The sequence below is a fragment of the Clarias gariepinus genome, chromosome 18 (assembly GCF_024256425.1).
Source record: "Clarias gariepinus isolate MV-2021 ecotype Netherlands chromosome 18, CGAR_prim_01v2, whole genome shotgun sequence".
Lineage (NCBI taxonomy): Eukaryota > Metazoa > Chordata > Actinopteri > Siluriformes > Clariidae > Clarias > Clarias gariepinus.
In genome coordinates, this window is record NC_071117.1 from 1113517 (window position 1) to 1139363 (window position 25847).

The following is a 25847-nucleotide window of genomic DNA, read 5'->3' on the forward strand; positions in this document are numbered from 1 at the left end:
TAATTATGCTACATTTACAACATCTTAGAGTTATTTTTTTCAGTGTATGTGTGACGACAAGAGGAGGAGGTGTGTGTGTGTAGGGGTATGTTGTCAAATGATGCGCACGCACACAAAGTGCAGGCTGATACAGAGAAAATGGATCTTTAACCTCTAATGAGAATTTCTTTTGTTTTACATGCGCACACGTATGTTATAATAAACAGTACACACACGCTGTACACACACGCTGTACACACACGCTTACAAACACTAAATAAAATATGTTTTACACACACACACACACACACACACACACACGTGTGGTCACACGCGTGCATGGATTTTGATTATACCAGTAAGAGATTAGCACTAAGACCCGGCAGGGGAGATGATTACCCACAATTCCGCAGTGCAAGAGAGAGGAAAAACCGTTGTCTTAGTTGTGATCACGTGACGCTCGGCGTCAAAACAAGAAGCGCCTGTGTGATACATGATACTTGGTACTCATAAACCAAGACTTCGTTTTCAAAGTCAAAATTTATTAAAAATCTTTTCTCATCTTGTGGACACTCGCAAACCGCGTCACTCGTAATCCGAGGTTTCACTGTACTTTTCGACTGGTCTGGCAGTGAATTCCCTGGTGATGTTGTTTCCCTGTGCTTAGTCAGGAGGAGGAGGGGAGGCAGTGAGCAGAAGCAGTGTGGAGAGTCTGGTGTTTATGCAGAAATGGAGCTGCTCATCCTGCTGCTCTTTCTTGGTGAGAAATTGTTAATCTTTATCACTGTTTATATTTTATTTTATTGTTACTGTGAAACCAAAGTTGTGGTTTCTTTAATGTTTGGTTAAGTTTTATGGCTTTCTGCCCATACTGCCCTGTCGAGCTGAAAAAATCCACAAAGTTACAGTTATTGACCAGTTCAACCCATGTAACAAATAGCAGTAATGCTGTACTGAAGTCCTGCAGTCCTGTACTCTACTGCAGTAGCCATTATTCAACTAGGTCTTTCCTTTATTATCAGCAGCATTAATTATTAATATTATTATTATTATTATTTACTGTCTGAAGGGGGGGATTGCAAAAACGCTCAGGCCGCAAAGGCATTTTCCCCCTTTTCAAAAAAAAGGAAATACCCAAAATAAACTCTTACCTTCTAAGTGAAACTCTTAGACTATAGTAAGCTTTCTGCTACCGCCACACACACACACACACACACTTCTCTAGTGTAAGAGAAGTAAGTGTGTTTTATTGGCAGGGGGATGCCAATAATTCTTTCAGCAGTCTGAACCATCCTTTGTAGTCTTCCGATGTCTGCTTTCGTGGCTGAGCCAAACCAGACAGTTATTTAAGTACACAGGACGGATTCAATGACCACTGAGTAGAACTGTGTGAGCAGCTCCTGCGGCAGGTTGAATTTCTTCAGCTGGCGAAGGAAATACAACCTTTCGTGTGCCTTTTTAACAATAGAGTCAATGTGAATGTCCCACTTCAGGTCCTGAGAGATGGTCGTGCCCAGGAACCGGAATGACTCCACTGCTGTCACAGTGCTGTTCATGATGGTGAGTGGGGGAAGTGCAGGTGGGTTCCTTCTGAAGTCCACAATCATCTCCACTGTTTTGAGCGTGTGCAGCTCCAGGTTGTTGTGACTGCACCAGACAGCCCGCTGCTCGACCTGACTTCTGTATGCAGACTCGTCACCGTCCTGAATGAGGCCGATGATTGTGGTGTCATCTGCAAATATCAGGAACTTGACAGTGGGGTCTGTAGAGGTGCAGAAGTTGGTGTAGAGGGAGAAGAACAGTTGGGAGAGAACGCATCCCTGAGGGGCTCCAGTATTGGTGGTGTGGCTGTTAGACATGAATTTCCCCAGTCTCACTAGCTGATGCCTGTCTGTCAGAAAGCTGGTGATCCAGTGACAGATAGAGCTAGGAACAGAGAGCTGGTTTAGTTTGGTCTGAAGCAGTGGTGGGATGAAAACTGATGAAAAGTCTATAAACAAGACCCTTGCATAAGCCCCTGGTTTGTCCAAATGTTGAAGGATGAAATGCAGTCCCATGTTGACTGCATCATCAACAGTTCTGTTTGCTCTATAAGCAACATCAACAAGAGGAAGGTAAGGGTCCTGTGATGTCCCTCAGATAGGCCAACACCAGTCTTTCAAATGACTTCATGACCAGATGTTAGGGCGACTGGTCTGTGATTTTCAAATCCTGTGATTTTAGGTTTTTTTGGAATGGGGATGATTAAGAGGTTACAGCACCTGGTATTCCCAGGCGGTCTTCCATCCAAGTACTAACCAGGTCCGAAGAAATATGCCTCTAGATCAGGACAGCACATCTTGCGATCCCCTCTAAACAGCTGGAAGCCTGGCAGGTGTAGCACGTTGTCCGGAATGGCTTCATTCAGCCAGGTTTCTGTGAAACACAGCGCGACAGAGTTTGAAAAGTCCTTATTTTTCCTGGAGAGCAGGAAAAGTTGGTCCATTTTGTTGAGAGGGGAGATTCGCCAGATGTATACTCAGCAGTGCAGTTCTAAAGCCACGCTGTCGGAGCTTGACGAGCGCACCGACTCTCTTTCCCTGTCTGCGCTTCTTAAAGCATTTTACCAGCGCCGCTGCTCCGCCAGTTACAATGTTCAGCAAAACGTTTGAAAAATCTAAAACTGGTTGAAAATTGTGTAATGTGTCCTGCTAAATGTTCAGCAGTTCATCCCTGGTATAAGTGATAACATATGAGAAACAAAAAACAGGACAAACTAACAAAAACAGTGTCACGAACTAACCGGAATGATCAGAAGACTTAGCACTTAGCGGTTAGCCCTTTGTAGCGTGGATGGTAAACCCAAACGCGGAAGCACGCGAGTAGGCAGGATAACCACGCGATTTAGTCTAAGGACTCTCACGAAAGGGGAGCAAGGGAAAAACACAAATTTAACCCGCGTCCTATAAACACACACTCGAATCAGAAAGTAGACCCAAGAAAAGTGAGTACTCACAAAATGGCAGACAGGCGATCTGAACCAGCATCGGGCGAACTCAATGACTGAGTGAAGTGAAGCGCCATCTTGGCTCCTTTTATGCTTCCTGTTTTAGCGACCGTTCTACTTCCGGGTCCTAGTGCCGGTCGCAAAACGGATGTGTGTGACAGTACCCCCCTGTCCAGGACCGACTCCCGACGGTCCTGGGGTGGAGGATACCCGGCGACGGTAGTCCCTGATAAGTTCCGGGTCGAGAATAAACCGGGCCGGAATCCAAGATCGCTCCTCGGGGCCGTAGCCTTCCCAGTCGACCAGGTATTGGGTGCCTCGGCCCCTAGGACGCGAATCGAGGATCCGACGTACGGTGTAAGCAGGACCACCGTCAATGATTTGGGGAGGAGGAGCAGGGGGGGAGGGTGGAACCATAGAAGAAGTGGTGAAGGGTTTCAGCTGTGACGTGTGGAAAACCGGATGGATTCGGAGCGCCGCAGGCAGCTGTAGCCGGTAGGTGACAGGGTTGATGCGGAGTGTAATGCGGTATGGGCCGATGAATCTGGGTGACAGTTTCTTTGATTCTGTGCGGAGATGCAAATTCTTTGTTGACAGCCATACCTTGTCACCTACATTATACATTTGTCCCGGTGGGTGTCGGCGGCGATGTTGCGTAGCGTAGCGGTGGTTGGCCCTTTGGATAGCTTGGTTAGCTTGTCTCCACAGCCGCCGACACCTGCGAACCAACTGTTGGGCCGACGGTACGTCAACCTCCGGTTCTTGATGTTCGAACATCGAAGGCTGAAAACCGTGGCATACCTCGAATGGACTGAGATTTGTGGCCGAAGAAACATGGAGGTTGTGAGATAGCTCAGCCCATAAGAGATAGCGGGCCCAGGAGCGCTGACGATCGGCAACAAAACATCTGAGATAGCGCTCCAGTTGTTGGTTGGTCCGCTCCGTCTGACCATTAGTCTGAGGGTGGTATCCTGATGACAGACTGCAGGTGGAATTAATCAGACGGCAGAAGGCCTTCCAGAACCGGGCAGTGAACTGGGGCCCCCTGTCCGAGACGATGTCTTTTGGGAACCCATGCAAACGGACTACGTGCTCTAGAATCAGCTCGGCTGTCTCTTTAGCTGACGGGAGTCCGGGAAGAGCCACCAGGTGCACGGCTTTGGAGAACCGATCCACGATGGTCATAATGGTCGTTTTTTCTTCTGAAGCCGGCAGGCCCGTGATGAAGTCGACGGCAATGTGCGTCCAGGGTCGGCGAGGAACCGGTAGTGGCTGGAGCTCACCAGGTGTCGGCTGGTTGGTGGTCTTGGCCCTGGCGCACACTGGGCACGCCTGAACGAACTCTTCGATGTCCTGGATCATGGAGGGCCACCAGAAGGCGCGTTGGACAAACTGGAGGGTGCGTCTGGTGCCGGGGTGTCCAGAGATGGGTGATGAGTGGCCCCACTCCATGACGTCGCTCCTGACCGTTTGAGGCACGTAGAGTCGTCCAGGCGGCACACCTGCCGGTTCGGTCTCCGCTGCCTGTGCCTGGCGGACTCTGGTCTCTAGATCCCAGTGGAGAGGTGCGATGATTTTTGAGGAGGGGAGGACAGGTGCGGGTTCCGCCCGGGTGGCTTCCCCCTCATATTGTCTGGAGAGGGCATCGGCCTTGGTGTTCTTGGACCCCGGGCGATAGGACAGATGGAAGTTATAATGTTCAAAAAACAGGGCCCACCGCGCCTGCCTCGGGTTGAGCTGCTTGATGTTCTGGATGGTGATCAGATTCTGGTGGTCGGTCCAGATGATGAACGGCTCGCTGGCGCCCTGGAGCCAGTGTCGCCATTCCTCCAATGCCCACTTTATGGACAACAGCTCGCGGTCCCCTACTCCGTATCGCTGTTGAGTGGGATCAAATTTTTTGGAGAAGAAGCCACAAGGGTGTAACTTCTGATCTGGACCTCGCTGGGAGAGAACAGCTCCGGCGCCCACATCCGAAGCGTCCACCTCCACAACGAATTGTTTGTTGATGTCTGGATGGAGAAGGATTGGAGCGGTGGTGAAACGTCGACATAATTCATGGAAGGCGGAGATGGCGGTGGAGTTGAGGTGGAAGAGATGAGACGATGGACGGGTCAGGGCAGTTAGGGGTGCTGCAACTGTACTGTAGTCCCGGATGAAGCGACGATAGAAATTCGCAAACCCGAGGAACCGTTGAAGCTGCTTAAGAGTCTTGGGTAGGGGCCAATGACGCACAGCTTCTAGTTTCTGCGGGTCCATGGCCACACCCTGGGGCGAGATGACAAAGCCCAGGAACGTGGTGGAGCGCTCGTGAAAAGCGCATTTCTCCAACTTACAATACAGTTGATGGGCGAGCAATCTCTTAAGGACCGCCCTGACGTGTTGGGTATGTTCTTCAACTGTTCGTGAGTATATCAGGATGTCGTCCAGGTAGACGAATGCCCACCGCCCCAACATGTCTCGCAGGACATCATTTATGAAACTCTGAAAGGCGGCAGGAGCATTACAGAGTCCGAAGGGGATAACAAGACTTTCATAATGTCCAGTGGGAGTGATGAAGGCCGTCTTTCACTCATCGCCCTCTCTGATACGCACCAAGTTGTAGGCGCTCCGAAGGTCCAACTTCGTGAAAATGGTGGCACCAGAGAGGGCGTCCAGGGCAGAGTTGGTAAGAGGCAGAGGGTGTCGGTTTTTGATGGTAATGTTGTTTAGCCCCCGATAATCGACACATGGGCAAAGTTCACCCCCTTTCTTCTTTACAAAGAAGAACCCCGCGGCGGCGGGCGAGGAGGAGGGCCTGATGGTACCTTGGCGAAGGGCGTTCGACACGTATTCCTCCATCGCCCGCGTCTCGGTGGGTGTGAGAGAGTATAAATGGCCGCGGGGGGGAGTCGAGCCCGGCTGGAGGTCAATCGCCAGGTCGTAGGGGCGATGAGGTGGAAGATGGATGGCGCGTCTCTTGCAGAACACTTCAGCCAGGTCTCGATATGCTGGAGGGATGGCGTTGGTGTCGACATCGGGGGCCTCGGACCCCCTAGAGCACGTCCCAGCCGATGCCGGTAGGCAAAGTTCGCTGCAGGCCTGTCCCCATTGTAGAATCCGGTTCTGAGTCCAGGATATGAGAGTGTCATGTTGTAACAGCCACGGATGTCCAAGGATGATGGGTGGTGATGAAACGGATGTTAGATGAAATTGAACCTGTTCGTGATGTTGCTGGATGATCAGGGTAATGGGTTCTGTCTGGGTGGTGATAGGGCTGGATGATAGGGGCCGGCCATCTACAGAAGTGATGCGAACGGGCTGGGATAACGCCTAAGTCTTTACCCCCAGTTCTTTGGCATAAGAAGAGTCAATGAAGTTACCTGCGGCACCGGAGTCGATGAACGCGGTGCTCCTGACTCGTTTGTGGCCAAACTGGAGGCTTACTTGGACCGTGAGATGGGAGATATTGGTCGTGGTGGCGAAGAGTTGGAGGCGACCCGGTGAGCTCTTCCCCTCGCTCACCGGGTCTGGGCGTTTCCCGGCCGGAGAGGACAGATGGCTCTGTGGTGGGCTCCTGACCCGCAGTAGGCACAGAGTCCCTCCCTGAATCGCCGTTCCCGTTCTGCAGCGGTCAAGGAGGCGCGTCTTAACTGCATGGGTTCCCCGGCTCCGGTGTCAACCACGGCAGGAGGTGGAGAACCGACAGGTCCATGAGTAGTGGAGGTGACTGTGGTTGGGGTTCGTGGAGTGGAAAACGCGAAGGTGGGTGTTGGCGGCAGGGTTCTCGGGGCTGGCTTCGGGCGAGATAGGAGGCGTTGGTCAATTCGGAGGGCGAGTTGAATCAAACCCTCCAGGGTGGCAGGAAGCTCCCGCCCGGCTAGCTCGTCTTTTATCCTAGAAGCCAACCCCTCGTAATAGGTAGTCCGGAGCGCGGCGTCTCCCTAGGTGGCTTGTACGGCGAGAGTGCGGAAATCAGCCATGTAGCGGCTAACGGACGAACTTCCCTGCCGCAGGTGGTACAGCTTGGTGTTGGTCTCCACCTCGCCCGCAGGGTGTTCGAATGTTAACTTCACCTGACGGGTGAATTCATTGTAGGAATGGGCGGTATCCGAGTCAGCACGAAGAACTGCCGTGGCCCACTCAGCTGCCTGCCCCGACAGCAACGAGACAAGGAGAGCAATGCGCAATCGATCGGTGGAGTATTTGGTGGCATTGAACTCAAACATTAGATCGAGAGCAGTTAGAAAAACACTGCATCTCCCGTCCGTGCCATCCCACTTATCCGGTAGAGCAAGAAAGACTTCAGAAGTAGGAGGGGGGAGGGGGGGCGGAGCTGCGGCCGCTGCGGCGGGCGAACGGTTAGCCGCGCTAGCAACAGCCTCGCGAAGGTCCGCGTTCTCCCGCCGGAGCTCCGCCACCTCGCGGCGCAAGGCCGCAACGTCTTGGACGCTCCGGCGAAGAGTAGCGAGCTCTCCGTTTAGCTTGTTGATTAGCTCGGCGTGCCGATCAACTACGTCGCAAAGGTGCGCATAATCCGCTGGGTTTACCGCGGAGGTCTCAGTCATTCTGTCACGAACTAACCGGAATGATCAGAAGACTTAGCACTTAGCGGTTAGCCCTTTGTAGCGTGGATGGTAAACCCAAACGCGGAAGCACGCGAGTAGGCAGGATAACCACGCGATTTAGTCTAAGGACTCTCACGAAAGGGGAGCAAGGGAAAAACACAAATTTAACCCGCGTCCTATAAACACACACTCGAATCAGAAAGTAGACCCAAGAAAAGTGAGTACTCACAAAATGGCAGACAGGCGATCTGAACCAGCATCGGGCGAACTCAATGACTGAGTGAAGTGAAGCGCCATCTTGGCTCCTTTTATGCTTCCTGTTTTAGCGACCGTTCTACTTCCGGGTCCTAGTGCCGGTCGCAAAACGGGTGTGTGTGACAAACAGTAAGACAAATAGAGAGCTCCACACCAAGGCAGCCATCCGTGACGCCATCAGGTTCTTAAAAATGGCGAGGTCAAATCTGATTGGTTAAAGAGCACGACTGACGCGAACTGACTCACATGGGAAACGAAAAGTATCTTGCAATAATAGATGTATTTAAACATACATACAGTATATGTATACATGTGTGTGTGGCTGTGGTCATCATTCGTCTGTTAATCGCTGTGTGTGTCTAATAATATGTAACATTCTATCCCCCGTTTGCGTCTATATAAGTGGAGATAATTTTCTCAAATCTGTCGCAGCCATTTCTGACAAAGCAACCGGTTACCGAAGGTGCGAGGAGTTTTTCATATTCCTCGTGTATACGCAATAGGGGTATCATTTATATATTTTCTTTGTTAAACCCCCCATGTAAAATGTTCAACTCGCCGGAGTCGAGCGTTAACAACCGTACAAACTGTGTGAGGATTGCCCTGAGGTTCTTTGCGAGTGGCACTTTCCTTTACACCGTTGGAGACACAGAGAATGTGGCGAAAAGTGCTGTCTGCCATGCCATTCGCAAAGTTTACTTGGCACTCAAACATTTTTGAGGGTATTTGTGAAGTTTCCAAGCCACTTAAGACCACAGGCTGTAAAACAGAACCTTTTTGCCATTGCAGGTATGGTATAGATATTGTGAATGAAAATAATGCAATCATGATCATTCCAATAAGTATGAAGGTAAGAAAATAGAAAATGTAAAGCTCAATGTTTTATGTTCACTTACAGTAAGCTGGGGCTAATAATTGACTTTTCCCATAAAACAGGTGATTACGATGGGGTTCTTATTGGAGACAGGGGTTATGCCAGCAGGCAGTATTTCATGACTCGATTCCCAGACCCAAACCCAGGTCCACAAGCCCGATACAATGCAGCTGTAACTAGGACAAGGGCACATTGAAATGACCTTTGGGCAACTGAAGGGAAGATTTCAGTGTCTAAAAAGTCTGAGGGTTGCACCTGACAGGGCCTGTCACATTACTGTTGCATGTTCTGTGTTATACAACATGGCAACCATCAGAAAGGAGAGGAGCCCTGTGGTGGAGGTGCATCCTGATGATGACCTCCAGCCAGTGCACTTGGATCAACCTAGTGGAAAAGCTGCACGGGACAGAATTGTGGAATACCATTTCACATAATTATTTACAGAATAGAAACACTGCACAAATATGGTTATTTTCTTGTGTTTTATTTGAAATTAAATCACATCTTTTGCCTGCCATAAGAGAGATAGAGAGAGTGTTATACAAGGTCAACAATAGTAGGGTACCATGTGTAAAAGTCACATCACTTACTTTGAAGTTACTTTTGAAGCAACTGAATCTCAAGTGATAATTTCTGTTTTTTTTAATTATCCACATCAATTTGTGCTTCCACTCTCCGTTTCATCACTACCAAATATTCATTTTTAATCTGAAGGTTTCTTCGGTACAAAAAACGGATGTCACTCTGTGCCAGTTGTGGAGGAGAAGAAGAAAATGTAAGAAAAAAAAAAAAACCCACAAAAACCAAAAGGGGGACACCTCAATACGTGTCTCTCACAACAAAATTCAATGACACAAGTATAACATTTGCACCTCAGTTTCACTTCTGTGCATGGAGTCTTTTGGAGCACTTTCCATAGGCTTCTCTGGAGCCCTATATGTGGACTGCTGGAGGTGGGGACTCCGGCACCTTACAAATAATAAAATACCGTCATATTGCATACACATAAAGACACATATGTCTGTATGACATTCTTACAGGTAATTCCTCCAGACACTCGTCAGACAGGATTTCTTCACTCTCCTGTGCAATGAAAACAAACAGGTCATTACAAAAAGGTGCAGTCTTACATTTTCTACAGTATAGTTTAAAAGAAAAAAAAAATTCCACCAACAAAAACCACAATAAATACTTGTCTTACTACACATGCTTCAGCCATCATTCGTGGGACAGGTAAAAGTGTGGGCGTGTTGTTTCGAACTGCACATAAGTGGCAAAACAACATTACATAAACTACACTGTAAGTCATCCATACCTCATGTACAAATGTAGTATTAATTTATTCTTACTCATGATTTAAGTCAGTTCAACTGATAACACACATTTGTTGTTTAGACTTTATGTCACGGAATCAGAATGGACACAAGTGCAGGTCTCCTTCACTTATTTGTTGCAGAGATGCCTTGATTCAGGCAGAAAAAAAAAAATAAAGTTAATCAGGAACAAGCTGCACTGTTCTTTTTAATCAAAACTCAGGAGTGCCAACGTCCCGAAAGAGAGAAAAAAAAAAAAAAACACTCCGAAGAGGAAAAAGGCCTTGACCAGGAGACATGGGCGATAGAACCGAAGTCCGCTGAACTGCACGGCCGCGAAGAAGAGCGAGAGCAAGAGGTCTCAAGAGGGGAGGAATACACAGGTTTAACTCTAGAAACATGAAATACTGGGTGTAGCCGACCAAGTGTGGAAGGAAGCTTGAGCCGAATTGCCACTGGTTTCAAGACCTTTGTGATCCGGTACGGGCCTATGAACTTGGGAGCCAACTTATGTGAGGCTACCCTGAGAGGCAAGTCCTCGGTAGACAGCCATACTCTTTGACCACTAACATAGTTAGGGAGAGACACGGGCACATGGCGAAGGATCAAAACAAATGCCATGTGCTTAAATAAACATCTAAACAACATGGGGAGAGAGGAAACAAAAAAAAGATGAAAATCTTAAGGATCAGACCATGGGTTTGACACTTTAAGGAAGTTAGAAATCATTGCAGCTGTAGCACTTTTCCAATACAAATTAAATCAATTACCTAAAATAAAGGTGGTACTGCTGCTGGTCCCTGACTGTGGGTCTAACGAGGTGCTACCCCCAGGGATGCCCTCCTCCACAATTTTTAAATTTAAAATTAAGAAATTAAATATTAAATGACAAATATTAAATATTTAATAACATCAGTATTGCTATATTACAATGGTTTTAACATGAAGATAAAATGCAGTGGATTTGTGAACAAATCACTGCATTTCCTGCAAATGTACTGAATATGTAAAAAAAAAAATACTACAGTTTTTACACTTGAACAGAACAGTTATTTTTTGTAAGGGGAAACAGCTAGTGCAATTTTAAAAAAAGCGTAGAAATATGAAAAAGCATCTATGCACAGAACTGCTAATAAATAAACTATTGGGTAATGACACATAGACTAAGAGAACCCCCCAAAAACTTGTTTAAATGTATTGTACAACTCGAATCCGGAAATGTTGGGACTCTTTTTTTAAGTCAAAATAAAATGAAAACTAAAAGTTTTTCTAATCACATGCCACAAGCAAGTAGTTTATTCACAATAGAACATAAATGTTTAAACTAGGAGGTTGGAATTTTAATCCACTGTAAGGGACTGCCCCTAGAGGGCACTGTGGCTATGTTTGTTTTTTGTATGTAGTTTTGTTAGAAGACCCAGTTTCCCAGAAGGCACCTCGGTCAGGTGTTGACGAAGTTCACCTGAACCGAGGTGGCTCATTAGGGACATTATAAAAAGCTGTTAGTTCTGGGAAACTGGGTCGAGCATTAATAATGTCTAGTGGGCTTTTGTTTTATTTTGTTTGAATTCAGTTTTTGTGTTGAACTGGCTCTGAGGCAGAGGTGTGGATTCGAGTCATGTGACTTGGACTCGAGTCAGACTCGAGTCATGAATTTGATGACTTTAGACTCGACTTGACAAAATATAAAAAGACTTGCAACTCGACTTGGACTTTAACATAAATAACTCGGACTTTCACTTGGACTTGCGCCTATTAACTTGTAAAGACTTGCTACTTCCCATAAAAAGCCCAAAGATAAAAAGTATGTTAACACGGTCCGCTCTATCTCTGTTTATGTGTCTGTGCGCGTGTGTGTGACAGAGCGCATGCGCGCATTCGGCACGACATCCAATCAAAGTACCGTAGTCCAACACGTGACAACAACGTGAACGCGCCAGTTCGCGAAATGATACTGAAGGTAGTTTCGTTTGCCTATAAAAAATTGTCTATATGCACGGACCACTGAGCTTCTACAGAACGCAGTAAAGGCCAAAAAGGAAATTGTTAGCGTTTTTTAATCCCCTGATGAACTCTAGCCATCAGGATGTGTTTCCCTTGTTATCTTGGACATATTTAGAATGATAAACCTCGGCTGAGTCACTTGTAGGCTGTAAACATGTCAGTACATGTGTTGTATTGTTTATATTTAATCACTGGTATACACTACCCATGATTTGCTGATTTCTTTCATATGCAGTTTGGGTTTATTTAAATAATGTGACCCAGTGAATTGACATCACACGGATAAAATGCTAATTATCTCGCATAATAATAATAATAATTATTATTATTTTATTATTATATTACATTATTATTATTATATTATTATATTATATTATAATTAAATATTATATATTATAATAATATTATACTATTAAATACTATTAAATACTATTAAATATAATAATAATAATTATTATTATTATTATTATTATTATTATTAATTTATATATAATAATTATTATTATTACTATTATTATTATTAATGTCTTGAGACTGTATCTGACGGGTCTCTATTTTGGCATTATGGTTTTGCTGAAAAGGCATATTTGATATGAAATATCAGACAAAATACTGACATGTTTACAGCCTACAAGTGACTCAGCCGAGGTTCATCATTCTAAATATGTCCAAGATAACAAGGGAAACACATCCTGTTGGCTAGAGTTCGTCAGGGATTAAAAAACACTAACTGTCCTTTTTATTCTTTACCGCGCTCTGTAGAATCTCAGTGGTCTGCGCATAACCCTTCGTGGGCGAGCCTTCTCCTAAATGCGCGTTCCCTGTGGCCTTTTCACGGGGGTGGGGCTAAAAAAACGCATCCTGATGGGGGAACCAACTTCGACACAGCACCGGATTGTTTGTATGAGGTAGCCTACGTGAGTGTATCACACAAGGTAGGGAGCAAAGTTCTTTAATGTTATGTGAAGAAAACAACGTTATTGTTTGTTTGAAGTAGCCTACTTCATTAAGAATATGTGCTACCATTTTACATTGCTACTAGCATTTACTAACATTTGTATTTTTATGTATCTGAGCAATGTTCTCTGTTTAATAAATACAGATCTTACAACCATACATAATCTGTATACATTTTATTTTTCTGCTAAAAAGACTTGAAAAGACTCGAAAGTCAAACCGTACGACTTTGGACTTGACTTGAGACTTGTTGGCTTTGACTTGGGACTTGACTCGAGACTTGCCTGTCTTGACTCGGGACTTGACTCGGGACTTGAGGGCAATGAATTGAGACTTACTTGTGACTTGCCAAACAATGACTTTGTCCCACCTCTGCTCTGAGGGCATGTTTATGTTAAATGTGATTAAGTGTATTTTTGGGTTTGCTGTCGTTTGTGAGTGTTAATTATGTGACTGGTGTCCTTTTGTTTTCAGTCAGTCCTAGTTATTTCGTCTGTATGTATTTAGTGTCTTTTCCCTGTTTCTTTGGAAGTTTTCCATGTGTTTGATCTAAGCTCTAAAGCCTGGGTCTGCTCTACGAGTCCGTGGGTGTGTGTGGATGTGTGTGTATGGCTTTTAGAGGTAGTTAGGATGTGCATGATGTGTTTGTGTGTGTTGTGTGTGCCGCTCATAGGAGCGTGTGTTGTGTGTGTGTGTGTGTGTGCCGCTCGTAGGAGCGTGGGTTGCGAGTGCCGCTCGTAGGAGCGCGGGTTGCGAGTGCCGCTCGTAGGAGCGCGGGTTGCGAGTGCCGCTCGTAGGAGCGCGGGTTGCGAGTGCCGCTCGTAGGAGCGCGGGTTGCGAGTGCCGCTCGTAGGAGCGCGGGTTGCGAGTGCCGCTCGTACAGTGGTTAATCAATCGGAATGTAGGTCCTACCGTCGCCGCGCTCGGCGGTACCGTTTGGCTTTGTGCGTTTGCTGGCTTTTACCGTTGAGTGGCGCTATATAACTACAGGCTGACGCCTCATGCCTTATTTCATTCTCTGCTGGATTAATGAGACACAGAGTTTTAGAACTGCACGTAGTAGCGGATAAAATCAAGTAAAACATTGTAGTTAAACAAATTTATAATCACAAAACTAAAATAACGATACAAATGTAGAATTTAAATTAAATTAAATCTTAATAGGATCAAATTTAAACAAAATAAATGTTAACACAGTCAGCCTTTAAATTTTATCACGTGTAATTAGAAAAGACGTGTTTAGGGTTTTGTGTCGTCTTATATCTTGTGTTCTTTAAATTTATAGTAGATTTATTAACTAAAATAAATGACCATAAAAATTATAACATTGTCAGGACGTTCTACTGCGTCAGCTGATGTTGGTCATTCAGCCCCGCTTGTGTTTGTGCGTTATTATAAGAATGAATGCAGTAGACTGTTATGATCTGTAACGGGTTCGACCCATGTTGCACGGGCGGCACCATAAAGCACGGACACGAGGCGAGGTCCTACGGGAAAAGGGTAATTTATTTAGGTAAAATGGGGAAGGAAAGTGTTGAAGGAGGGAGAAAGGAAAGAATGGGATAAAGGTTGTGCATGTGCAGTTCCGGGGGCTGTGCCACACTGGCATGCGGGCACTCAGCTGATGCTAAGTGTTGGTGCGAGTGGCAGAACTGAGCACGCGGAGGCAGCGCTCCTGCACACTCCCTCGTGACGGCGCTTCTCCCGCTGTCGATGGCCGGCACGAGTTCTCGCTGACGCAAAAACATAACCACACTTTTCCTCTTCGGCAGCGGGGCTGCGAGGGCGGGTACGGTGCGGGACTGTAGATGCCGCGGGAGCTCGCGCAGCTCTTTCTCGCGCTGTCCTCAGCGCGGAGATCAAAGGGCGGAATTCTAGTGTCCTTGTTTAAAGTCCCTGGGGCGCGTCACATCTCCCCACTGACATGCTTCTTTTATATTCTCCATTACATCACGTACTTCCCAGACCTCATTCAAACCTCCGCGCCTTGCTTTTATAATGCGGAGCAAGCCCGAGATCATATTAACGTTAATTATCGCCAGCCGGCACGAATAGGCGGCCCCGTCCCTTTGCCGCCTATTTAGGGAGCCTACGGAGTGAGGGAGTAGTTATAGTAGATTTGGGCGTACACCCATCACACGCGCCCGCCGTGGCAGATCATCATAATTGTCCTAAACTTGTATTTCATAAGGTTTTCCGAGCGGTGGTACAGCGCAACGAGGGGTCATTATTTACTATTAAACATTAAACGAATTTACAAAACTTTATGCGTGCGATTAAGCGCTGATTCTACGTAGGAAAGTAAAGAAGAGGATCCTGATGCTCAACATTCCGGAGACCAAACCCCATTTAAATTAAATTAACAAATATTGCATGTAAATATCAATAGCCCACGTTTAAAAAAGCATTTTTATTTAGATTATAAAAAAATAATCCTGCATATATTTTAGGTGTTCCAGCTGCCACTGTTCTAGAATTCAAATTAAATCAAATCTTATTAGGATCAAATTTAAGCACAATAAATGTTAACACAGTGAGCCTTTTGATTTTATCACTTGTAATTAGAAAAAAAGCGTGTATGGATTTGAGTCTTATTTCTTGTGTTCTTTAAATTTATAGTAGATTTATTAACTGAAATAAATGACCATAAAATTAAAACAGTGTTAGGACGTTCTACTGCGTCAGCAGATGTCGGTCTTTCAGCCCCGCTTGTGTTTTTGCGTTATTGTAAGAATGAAATGCAGTAGACTGTTATGATTTGTAACGGGTTCGACCCATGTTACTCAAACAACTCAGTTCAGGTGTAAGTAAATGGATAGAAAGTAAATGTCTGTGCTGTTTGGGGGAGGGACGTGCTAATGATTTGGTCGGCTCTGTGTGTGTGTGTGTGTGTGTGTGAGAGAGAGAGGGGTGTCGCGGTCGTTTTCAGTGAAACAAAGGCTCAGCTGAAAAATGTTAGGCACATCAGTCACTTAACCCCCAATAAAAGGTATTTGAGTGTTATGATAGTTGTAATATAACAGATGCGCACTGAATACTAAACCTAAACCAGGCACGGAGATTAATGAACCAAGATAGCCCCCATACCCGTTTAAAAAAAAAAAAAAAAATACCAAAGAATATTATTGTGTATAGACTGATTAAAAACAATGCAATTTATGCTATCATAAGGAAAATAACAAGTTCTTCCATTCCAATGATTAAAAAAGGTAACAATGTCAACTTTAGAATCTAGAATCCAGGAGATTAAAATTACACAAATTGAAATCACTGAAAGTCTCCAGAAGAGCCTCAGATTCAAGAGGTTTTTAAAGTGGGGAGAAGTGCATTTCAGTTCCTCTGCATGTATAGGTGAGAACAGCCGAGTCACACCTGGGGAGGGTGAATCATTTGTATTTGAATGTTGTCTGGCATTGTAAAGCACTATAGTGACACTAAAAGAACAACCCAGGATTAATAGGAATTCTTATACTGCATAAACATTATTTAGCACAAAAAAAATTCCTCACGCTCGGGAAAACTATGCGTGCGGTTGAGCGCTGGTTAGACTATAGGAAATTAAATCGGAGGGTTTTTATTTAGACTATTAAAAAAATAACCTGCGTCTATTTTTAGGCGTGCCAGCTGCCACTTTTTAGTTAGAAGTTTTCAATACAAAGCTTATAATGCCCACATGACATGACGGAATAAGGCACGGCTGGTGATGATTGGGGTTTGTTGGGTTACAGTGGATTTTACTACGCGGTGTGAGTGCAATGGCCATCCATCTGCTCGCGCTGACTCTGCTCTCCGCGGATGGCCGTACCGCCCCCCTCCCACATCTCGCTCCTTTGAAGTCCCTGGGGCGCGTTCCATTTGCCTTGCTTGCATGCCGCACTTCCGCGTTGTTGCACGCGCGCTGCATACACAGCGCGTAGTAAAATCCACTGTAGCCCAACAAACCCCGAGTATTTTATAGCGCGGGGTGCAAGCCCGGGCAACGATAGCAACGATAGCTCACCAGTCATGTGTAATTCTGCGGTCCCGCTGCTTCGCATGTCTGAAAGGGAGGCCGCCTAACTAGTGAGCGAGGAGAGATATTGATTTGGGCGCACGCCGTGACAGGCTGAAAAAACTGTGTCAGATTAATGTGCAAAAACTATATAATAAAACTATATAAGACTACATGCCTTTATAAGACTTAACTTTTATTTAAGCCCACTTACAATAACGAAAAAACTTTGTGATTTTGTAAGTGTTGTGATTTTGTAAGTGTTGTAAGCTGCGCTGCTCTGTATTGTTTTTGGTGAACTTGAGCGCGTCAGAAAATGAACGCAAACGTTTTTTTAAATGGTCAGAGTCAGTCTGCTTGCTGTTTTCCCGACGCGTTCATAATCATTAGTCTACTTCTGCCGGTGCGCTCTGGAAAACTCCCTGCATGCGGCTGAGCGCTGATTAAAACTATGGAGTAAATTAAAGAGGAGAATCACGATGCCGAATCGAAGTCCTGAGCCCAAACCTCATTTAAATTAAATTAACAAATATTATAAGTAAAAAAACAATAGCCCATGTTTAGAAACCGTTTATAAATTCTTTCCGACATGAGTTGGTCCGGTGTTATGCGCAGAGCGGCCGGAGATTTCCTGAAGCTCAGAAATCACTGGGCATGTTTTCTAAATAGCCGCTATCTTTATTAACTGATGGAGGTTTTGAGCTGTATACACACGCATTTCTGCCTAAACAACTCTTAAAACTACACCTGTAACACAATAAACAGTAATATTTTAAACATTCTGCAGGCTGATATTTGGAGAAAGGAAAGAATAATGAATAAACCAGTTGTTGGGTCAAAATAACCCAACCAGGTGTTCATTTGTAAACTACATCTCATATGAGCCAACATGAGCAACCCAACAATGTGTTTAAAGTACCTGAAATAATCCAGAACCTAAATAACAATAAACCGATACAGAGATACGCTGTATAACGGTCACTGTTGTATTTACGGCAACGAGCGAAAATGTCACTTTGCGCCACCTGGCGGCCATTTTACGAATGACTTTGAAATGCAACTGATTTATTTTGGCCGCTGATGTTTTTACGCGGCTGTGAGCGCGACGGTAATAACCATTCCAATTGATCAACTACTGTAGGAGCGTGGGTTGTGTTGTGTTGTGTGGCGCTCGTAGTAGCAGACGAGGTTTTATTCCACCGGCAAGGGCCTGGGTTACGTGTATATAAGATGTGTTTTTTAAGCCTTTATCACAGCCCTATGAGGGTAAAATGTCTAGCCTAGAGCGAGTGTATATATGTTTCAGGTATTAGAGCCTGTGTGTAATCGAGCCTGTGTCACAACACAGAGCGAGTGTGTGTATGTCTCAGGTATTAGAGCCTGACTGTGAGAGTCTCTGTCCCCACTCTAGGCTAGTGTGAAGTGTGAAAGGTTTCTCGTATCCCTATGTGATTTGTTTTATGGAATCCCCAAGTGTGTTCGTGTTATTGAGTCTGTGTATGTTTTCTAAATACCTCAGTGTGATGTTTTCCAGAGCCAGTGTTTTGTTTGTTAAGTTTTCACGTGATTAGTTTGTTTGTCAATAAAAACTCTTTATTTTGAAAAGAACCCTCTGCATTTATGCCTGCCCTTTGTAAGCCCACGGCGTACCAACAGCCTGATAGACCCGAATCGTGACATCCACTAAATAAGCTTATTTTAAATTCGATGCCTGCTACAGGTCTCAAAAAAGTTGGGACAGGGCAACAAAGGCTAAAAAAGCAAGACTTTTTTTTACAAGATTAAACTGGGAGAACATCTAGCACCAGGTCTGTAACATGATTAGCTATAAAGGGATTTCTTAGAAGGGCAGAGTCACTTGGGAATATAGATGGGCAGAGGCTCTCTAAGGTAGTGCGTAAAAAGGTTGTGGAAAACATTGTTCCTCAACTTTAAGGCTTTTAAGGCTTTGCAAATCTCATAATCTACAGAGCCTAACATCATCAAAAGATTTAGAGCAACTGGAGAGACCTCTGTGCATAAGGAACAAGGCCAAAGATTTTTGTTGGATGCCTGTGGTATTCTGGAATGGGCCCAGGAATACTTCCAGAAACCAGTTGGTAAACACAACTCACTGTGCCACCTGCAAATACCAAATAAAGCTCCATCATGCAAAAAGGAATCCATATGTGAACCTGGTCTAGAAGTGCTGTCGTGTCCTGTGGCCAAGGCTCATTTAAGATGGATTGTTTCAAAGTAGAAAAGTGTTCTATGATTAGACAATTCCAAATTTGACATCCTTGTTGGAAGTCACAGACGCCGTGTCCTCCAGGCTAAAGACATTTCTGTGACATTTCTTTGATGGTATGGGGGCCATAAGAGCATATGGTATGGGCAGCTTGCATGTTTTTAAAAGGTATATAAAATTTTTAGATGATGTCTGTTTTACGGAAGGCCTTGTGTTTTTTATCAGCATAATGCAAAACCATATACTGCAGCTATAACACCAGCATGGCTTCGTAGTAGAAAAGCTGAATTGGCCTCCTGTCCAGAACGTTTAGAGAACGTTTGGTGCATCAATAAATGAATAATACATCAAAGACAACCATGGACTCTTCAGCAGCTGGAAACCTATATCAGGCCCAAAATGGGACAAAATTCCAAAAAAGAAACTCATAACTTTAATTCCCAGACATCTTTAAACTGTTTTGAAAAGGAGAGGAAATGCTACACCATGGTAAACATGGTCCCAACTTTTGTGAGACCTGCAGCTGGCATCAAATTTAAAATGAGCTCAGTTTGCGCATTAAGTTATAAAATTTCTCAGTTTCTTTTACTTTACATGCCAAATGTAATCTAATTCCCAGCATTTAAGTTGTATTTCTCACCTCATCTTAGTTTCACTTTGTTTTATTGTCAGAGTCTAAGTAACAAGAGGCGTAGGTAACAGGCAGGATATCTGGAGGGTGTGGTGGGTGTTACAGCATGCTGGAGCTAATCTTTCAGTAACATATTATAGGCACTTTGTAGTATTGGAGTCACCAATGCAATTCATTACTTGAAAAGTAATTAATTAATGGTTATTTATGAGAATATAAATTTTAGAGTGATTACACCTAGAAACTTATTACACACCAAATAACACAGTTCATAAAAATATTCAGGTATTTTCTTAATGACGGCAAAAATCCTTTTATATTTTGACTGCAAAGTTCCATGTGTACAATCAAATACACTTTTATATAGTCTATTCAAATTTAAATTATACAACAGTTCATTCTAAGTTATATGAGAGGCTTTCATAGAGTGATTATAATACACAGTAACATCACAAGATCACAATTTCCAAGATGAGGTCGGCTGCCGTCATGACTGCTCCGACCACTTTTTCTTCGTTTTTGTTTTTTAAGTTAGTTTTCAGTGTTTTAAAATCGGCAAAATCACCACCATTGAGTACATTAGGTATGATAGAGACACTTTTGTTTCCTTTTGGTATACAATGTACTCACAATTCAAAGTTTTTAACTCCGGATTTGAGCTGGCCGAGTGAGATCCTGAGGGAGAACAAAGGACGCGACGCGAAGCGGCGGCCCCGAGGGAAACGAGCCGGCGTCAGTAACAGGCTGAGAGCCCGTGCACACCGCACACCTCTGCCTAGCATCCTGCTCGCCAACGTCCAGTCACTGAAAAACAAGCTCGATGACCTCAGGGCCAGGATAAAGTTCCAGAGAGACATTCGGGACTGCAACCTCCTCTGCTTCACCGAGACATGGCTGAACGCAGCGGTGCCGGACCACTCCATCCAGCCGGCCGAGTTCTTCTCGATTCACCGCATGGACTCTGGGAAGTCAAGGGGAGGCAGCTGGTGCAAAAGCGAGAGTGTTGTTCCTCTTCCGACCATGCCGCCATTTTCCTCGTGCCAAACAAAGGCTGAAACAGGAAGTTCTGGTTCACAGGGAGGTTGCCTGCTGGACGGACCAATCGGTTACAGGACGCACTCGATGACGCAGACTGGGACATGTTCAGAAACAGCTCAGATGACGTCAGCGTGTTTACGGAAGCGGTTGTGGGATTCATCGGGAAACTAGCGGATGATATCGTGGAGAGAAAGACTATCAGAACATTAACCCTTAGGAGTCTGAGGGTGTTTTGGAGCTCTGAAGAGATTCTGACATGTCCTGACATTTGTGTATTTTTCAGTTACTTATAAACTTATAAATGTCTAAAGTCTGATATCATTTTATTCAGCACAAACTGGGCAACAATAATATATGAGCAGCATGTATGTACAAGTTTGTATATTGGAGAAAAAAAAAATTATGCGTGATTTTTGAAAACAACAAAAAAACAACTCACTGAAATAAGAGCACAAAACACATTCATGACATTTGTGCACAAGACTTTTGTGACCTGGATCTTATAATGTAGAGGTTTTACTTCAAAATGATGTGACAATCACCTTCCTTACTCATTTACAGAAAACAATACATTCATTTAAATTTTCTAAGACACTTTTTGTTTAGAAAGGCAGTATGCGAGGAGGCGTGAATGATCATGAATAATGCTGTAATTCATGCCAGAGAAGACAAAGAACCGCATAATGAGCTGTATAATTACCCCTTTCATGTGAAAGTGTTACACATAGGAAAGTGTTACAAGAAAATAATTAGAAGACAGAAACATATTACTTTGTTTGTGGTTTATTTAGAATAACTTAAGATTCACTTGCAAAAATTCAAGAAACAGTTCCAAATAAATAAAAAGTGCAAACATTCATGGTAAAATGGTGCAAACCTGATGTGGTGTCCTGATGTGAGGTGCTGCTGAAGGCAAGGGTGATGCAGACACATTCCTAAAAACAAATAAATAAATAAAAAAGTTAGCCTATACTGTTCATAGTAAATGGATGTGCAATTAATAGGTATGGACGCTTAATAGGTATGAAGTGTATACATTTTGTGCCCCTCTGTGTCTGTTGATGGACAATAGACTAGACAAGTCTAGTGCATCTCAAACATTTACCCCTGAGGCATTAGCAAACACCATCCACCTGACATGCTTTACACACATATTTAACACATTCTAAACAGGTATTTGTAAATACAAGCTTAACAAAAGGCATTATGAACATTTACACCACAGAAATATTCATAAACATTCATAAATTCATAATGTTTCTTAGCTACATATGGCAGTATTTTAGCCAACTGGAGCTAGCTTGTTTGTGCTAAATAACATTACCAATAGCAGTGTTATAAGCTAACCAAAACGGATCCAAATATATATTAGCAACCATAATCTAAAGCTATCCAAAACGAGGTGAAATACATTAGAACATTTATAAACATCTGTAAACTCAATAAGATATTAGCTTAGCCACCGGGAAATATCATGTTTGCTCCATAAGGCAGCCTGTTAGCAGTGTTATCTACATGCTACACTAAACTATGTAAATGGCATTAGGAGCCAATGTGTCACACAACAGACAAGAGCTAGCTGAAGTGAGGGAAATATTTACTAATATTAGTTTAATATAATCAGAATAAGAGTTATATAAGACTTAATAACTTACCCATTGTTATAGCAGTTTGCTTCAATGTCCTCTGCTGGATCTGTTCTCTCCTCAAAATGCTCCCGTTCGCCATCAGAGTCACAGTCTTCTCCTGAGGTAAATGTAAACTCCTCCTCACTGTCCAAAATCATCTGAAGAGCTTCCTAGGCTGTGTAGCGCGTGCCATCCTCCAAACGTGCAGAAAACTCACTGAATCTAAGTGTTTTCAAGCCTGTCTGTGTGTGTTTTCATGCCGTTGCCCGGGGGGCGTGGCCTCGTATGTAGATTACCCCGGGACTGTTTTCCGTGTGAATGGCGAGTGGGCGTGTCCTGCCGCGGGTCATTAGCAGATAATGAAGTGCAACAGAAATTCAGTGCCTCTCCTTGGTTTCATACGGATTACATAAACGGGGAATATTTGTTTTCAATGTGAATTGCATCATTTAAAAGTAGACCCTTTAAGCTTTCTATAGATGTATTTCTCATGTCTGTCTGTGCAGTATTCGCGGAGTTTCAGTTCATTTTAGTGACGTGTTTCAAAAAGATTTTCGCGGAGACAGAGACGGCTGAAAGCGCACCCTGTTTATTTTCTTTATTTTACAAAAGCACATTGTTTTGTGGTTATTGTAAGTATACATGAAAAAAAGTAGACCCTTTACAGATTCAAATGATGTACTACACTAATGTGTATGATTAATCATGACGGAGCATTTTAAACTCTTTTCACGGTTACCAGAAAAAAATGCATTTTTTCCGCCGGCGGCAAGTCAGACTCCTAAGGGTTAACCCTAGGAAATGCACTTATCATCTCAGAGCTTGACGTAAAGAGAGCCTTCAAGAGATTGAACACCAGGAAAGCAGCAGGACCAGACGGCATCTCAGGTCATATTCTCAGAGCCTGCGCAGACCAGCTAGCACCTGTGTTCACTGAGATATTCAACATCTCTCTATCTCAAGTCACTTTTCATGCATATTTGCACAACCACTGTCACGTTTTATATATATATACTTTTTTTCTTCTATATTTCTATATTTTGTGATATTTCTATTATGCCCTTATTTGTACAGTTTATTTTACTAGTTAAATTTATTTTTCTTTTGTATTTCTTTTTATTCATATTTATTCCTTACGTATAAGTTTTTTATTTTTTTAAGGTCACTTGCGGTCATAAGCATTTCACTGCATATCGTACTGTGTATGACTGTGTACGTGACAAATAAAATTTGAATTTAACTATATGCATCACTCTGCATCACACATGTTCTACAATTGTTAATTACAAACACATATAAAACCAGTGAAGAAAGCACTATTGGTAAAAACAAACAACTGATAATATTCTGCTATTTTAAACACCACGCTGTCTCCTTAATATTCGCTGCCAAATCGTTCTAAATGGCCTTTATGCTTTATGCCTTTATGCTTTATGCTGTAACATATCTGTAACCTCTGGTCAAGGTGTATTCTAAAGTGGAATAAGTGGAAATATAGTTTGTCAGGACTGTCCACCGCCTCCATGTGTAACACTACTCTCACCTCCTGGTAATTACACTAACTGTTACGCGCTAACTCTCAGTCACCAGCTCCACCAGTCACAGTTAGTTAATTCCTACTGGTGCGCAAGGATACGCGTGGGTGAAGAAAATAACTGGTTAAATAAAGAAACTAATTCTAATGTGTTAATAATAAATAGTTGTATAAAAGCCATATCACACTCATGTTCATCCTGTTACCTGCAACTATATCCTGATTCAATGCCTCTGTCTCTCAGGTGTCTCACTCTCAGATGGGTTTAATGTTGACGTGTCGAACCCAGAGACATTCTCAGGAAATAAAGAGGAGTTGTTTGGATACCGAGTGCTGCAGTATCAGTCTGATGAGATGAAACAGTGAGTATTTACTGCATTATTCATGTAGCTAGGATCACTTATCTAAATCTGTCTCAAACTGAACTTCTCTCCTTCTTCCTGCAGTCTGTATATTGTAAATACACTTCAGTACTTGGACTAAACCCCCACCCTTCATTTAAAATAAATAAATTAATAAATCTTCTTCCAAACAGTGTTTGACTGATGGTCCATGCAAACAGACACAACATGGATTTTATATTTCTGTCAGCTACACGCAAAAAAAGCTACATGCAGTGTGCAGTGATGATGTAACCTGCGGGTCGGGTTGGGGTGGGTAAAGAAATTGTCACTTTATTTGCAGGGCGGGTTGGGGCGGGTCAATAAAAACAAAAATTAAATAAAAAATCCATGTATGTTGCGTGCAATTTCCTATAGCCTATAATGCAACCACCGGGGGGCGCAATCCAGTGTCTTCTTGTGCCAGTCCCAAGTCTGGATAAATGCAGAGGGTTGTGTCAGGACGGGCATCCGACGTAAAACATTTGCCAAATCAACGATGCGAATCAAGAATATAATTCCCATACCGGATCGGTCGTGGCCCGGGTTAACAACGACCGCCACTGGTGCTGTTGACCTACAGGGTGCTGGTGGAAATTGGGCTACTGTTGGTCGAAGAAGGAGAGGAGGAAGGCGTGTTCGAAAGCAGAGAGAGACGAGGAAAGGCAAGAGTTTAGGAGTGATAGTAGGGACTTTGAATGTAGGGACCATGACAGGGAAGGGAAGAGAGTTAGTTGATATGATGCAGAGAAGAAAGGTGGATGTACTGTGTGTCCAGGAGACCAGGTGGAAAGGTAGCAAGGCTAGAAGCTTAGGATCAACAGTTTTATCATGGTGTGGATAGGAAAAGAAATGGAGTAGGAGTTATTCTAAAAGAGGAGTTTGTAAGGAATGTTCTAGAGGTGAAGAGAGTATCAGATAGGGTGATGAGTCTGAAGCTGGACATTGAAGGGATAATGTTCAATGTTGTTAGTGGTTATGCCCCACAGGTAGGATGTGAGTTAAAAGAGAAGGAGAAATTCTGAAGTGAGTTAGATGAAGTGATGCAGAGCATCCCTAAAGGTGAAAGAGTGGTGATTGGTGCAGACTTCAATGGACATGTTGGGGAAGGGAACAGAGGTGATGAAAATGTGATGGGCAGGTTTGGTCTTCAGGACAGGAATGTAGAAGGGCAGATGGTGGTGGACTTTGCAAAGAGGATGGAAATGGCAGTAGTAAATACTTTCTTCCAGAAGAGGCCGGAACATAGGGTGACATATAAGAGTGGAGGCAGAAGCACTCAGGTCAACTACATCTTGTGTCGACGTTGTAACCTGAAAGAGATTAGTGACTGCAAAGTGTTGGTAGGGGAGAGTGTAGCCAGACAACACAGAATGGTGGTGTGCAAAATAACCCTGGTGGTGAGGAAGGCGAAGAGGACAAAGGCAGAGCAGAGGACAAAGTGGTGGAAGCTGAGAAAGGAAGAATGTTGTGAAGTCTTTAGGGAGGAGTTGAGACAGGCTA

The 25847-nt window shown here is 43.9% G+C and overlaps 1 protein-coding gene across 1 annotated transcript in view; it reads left to right on the forward strand.

Moving 5' to 3' along the window:
* The window catches only part of LOC128506731 (integrin alpha-M-like), a 226098-nt gene that overhangs the window by 27687 nt on the left and 172564 nt on the right, over positions 1-25847 (forward strand). Inside the window, exons 2-3 of the mRNA XM_053477300.1 lie at positions 647-739; positions 24209-24326. Coding sequence (XP_053333275.1) covers positions 709-739; positions 24209-24326 — 149 coding nt within the window. The 5' untranslated portion in view covers positions 647-708. The remainder of the gene's footprint in view (positions 1-646; positions 740-24208; positions 24327-25847) is intronic.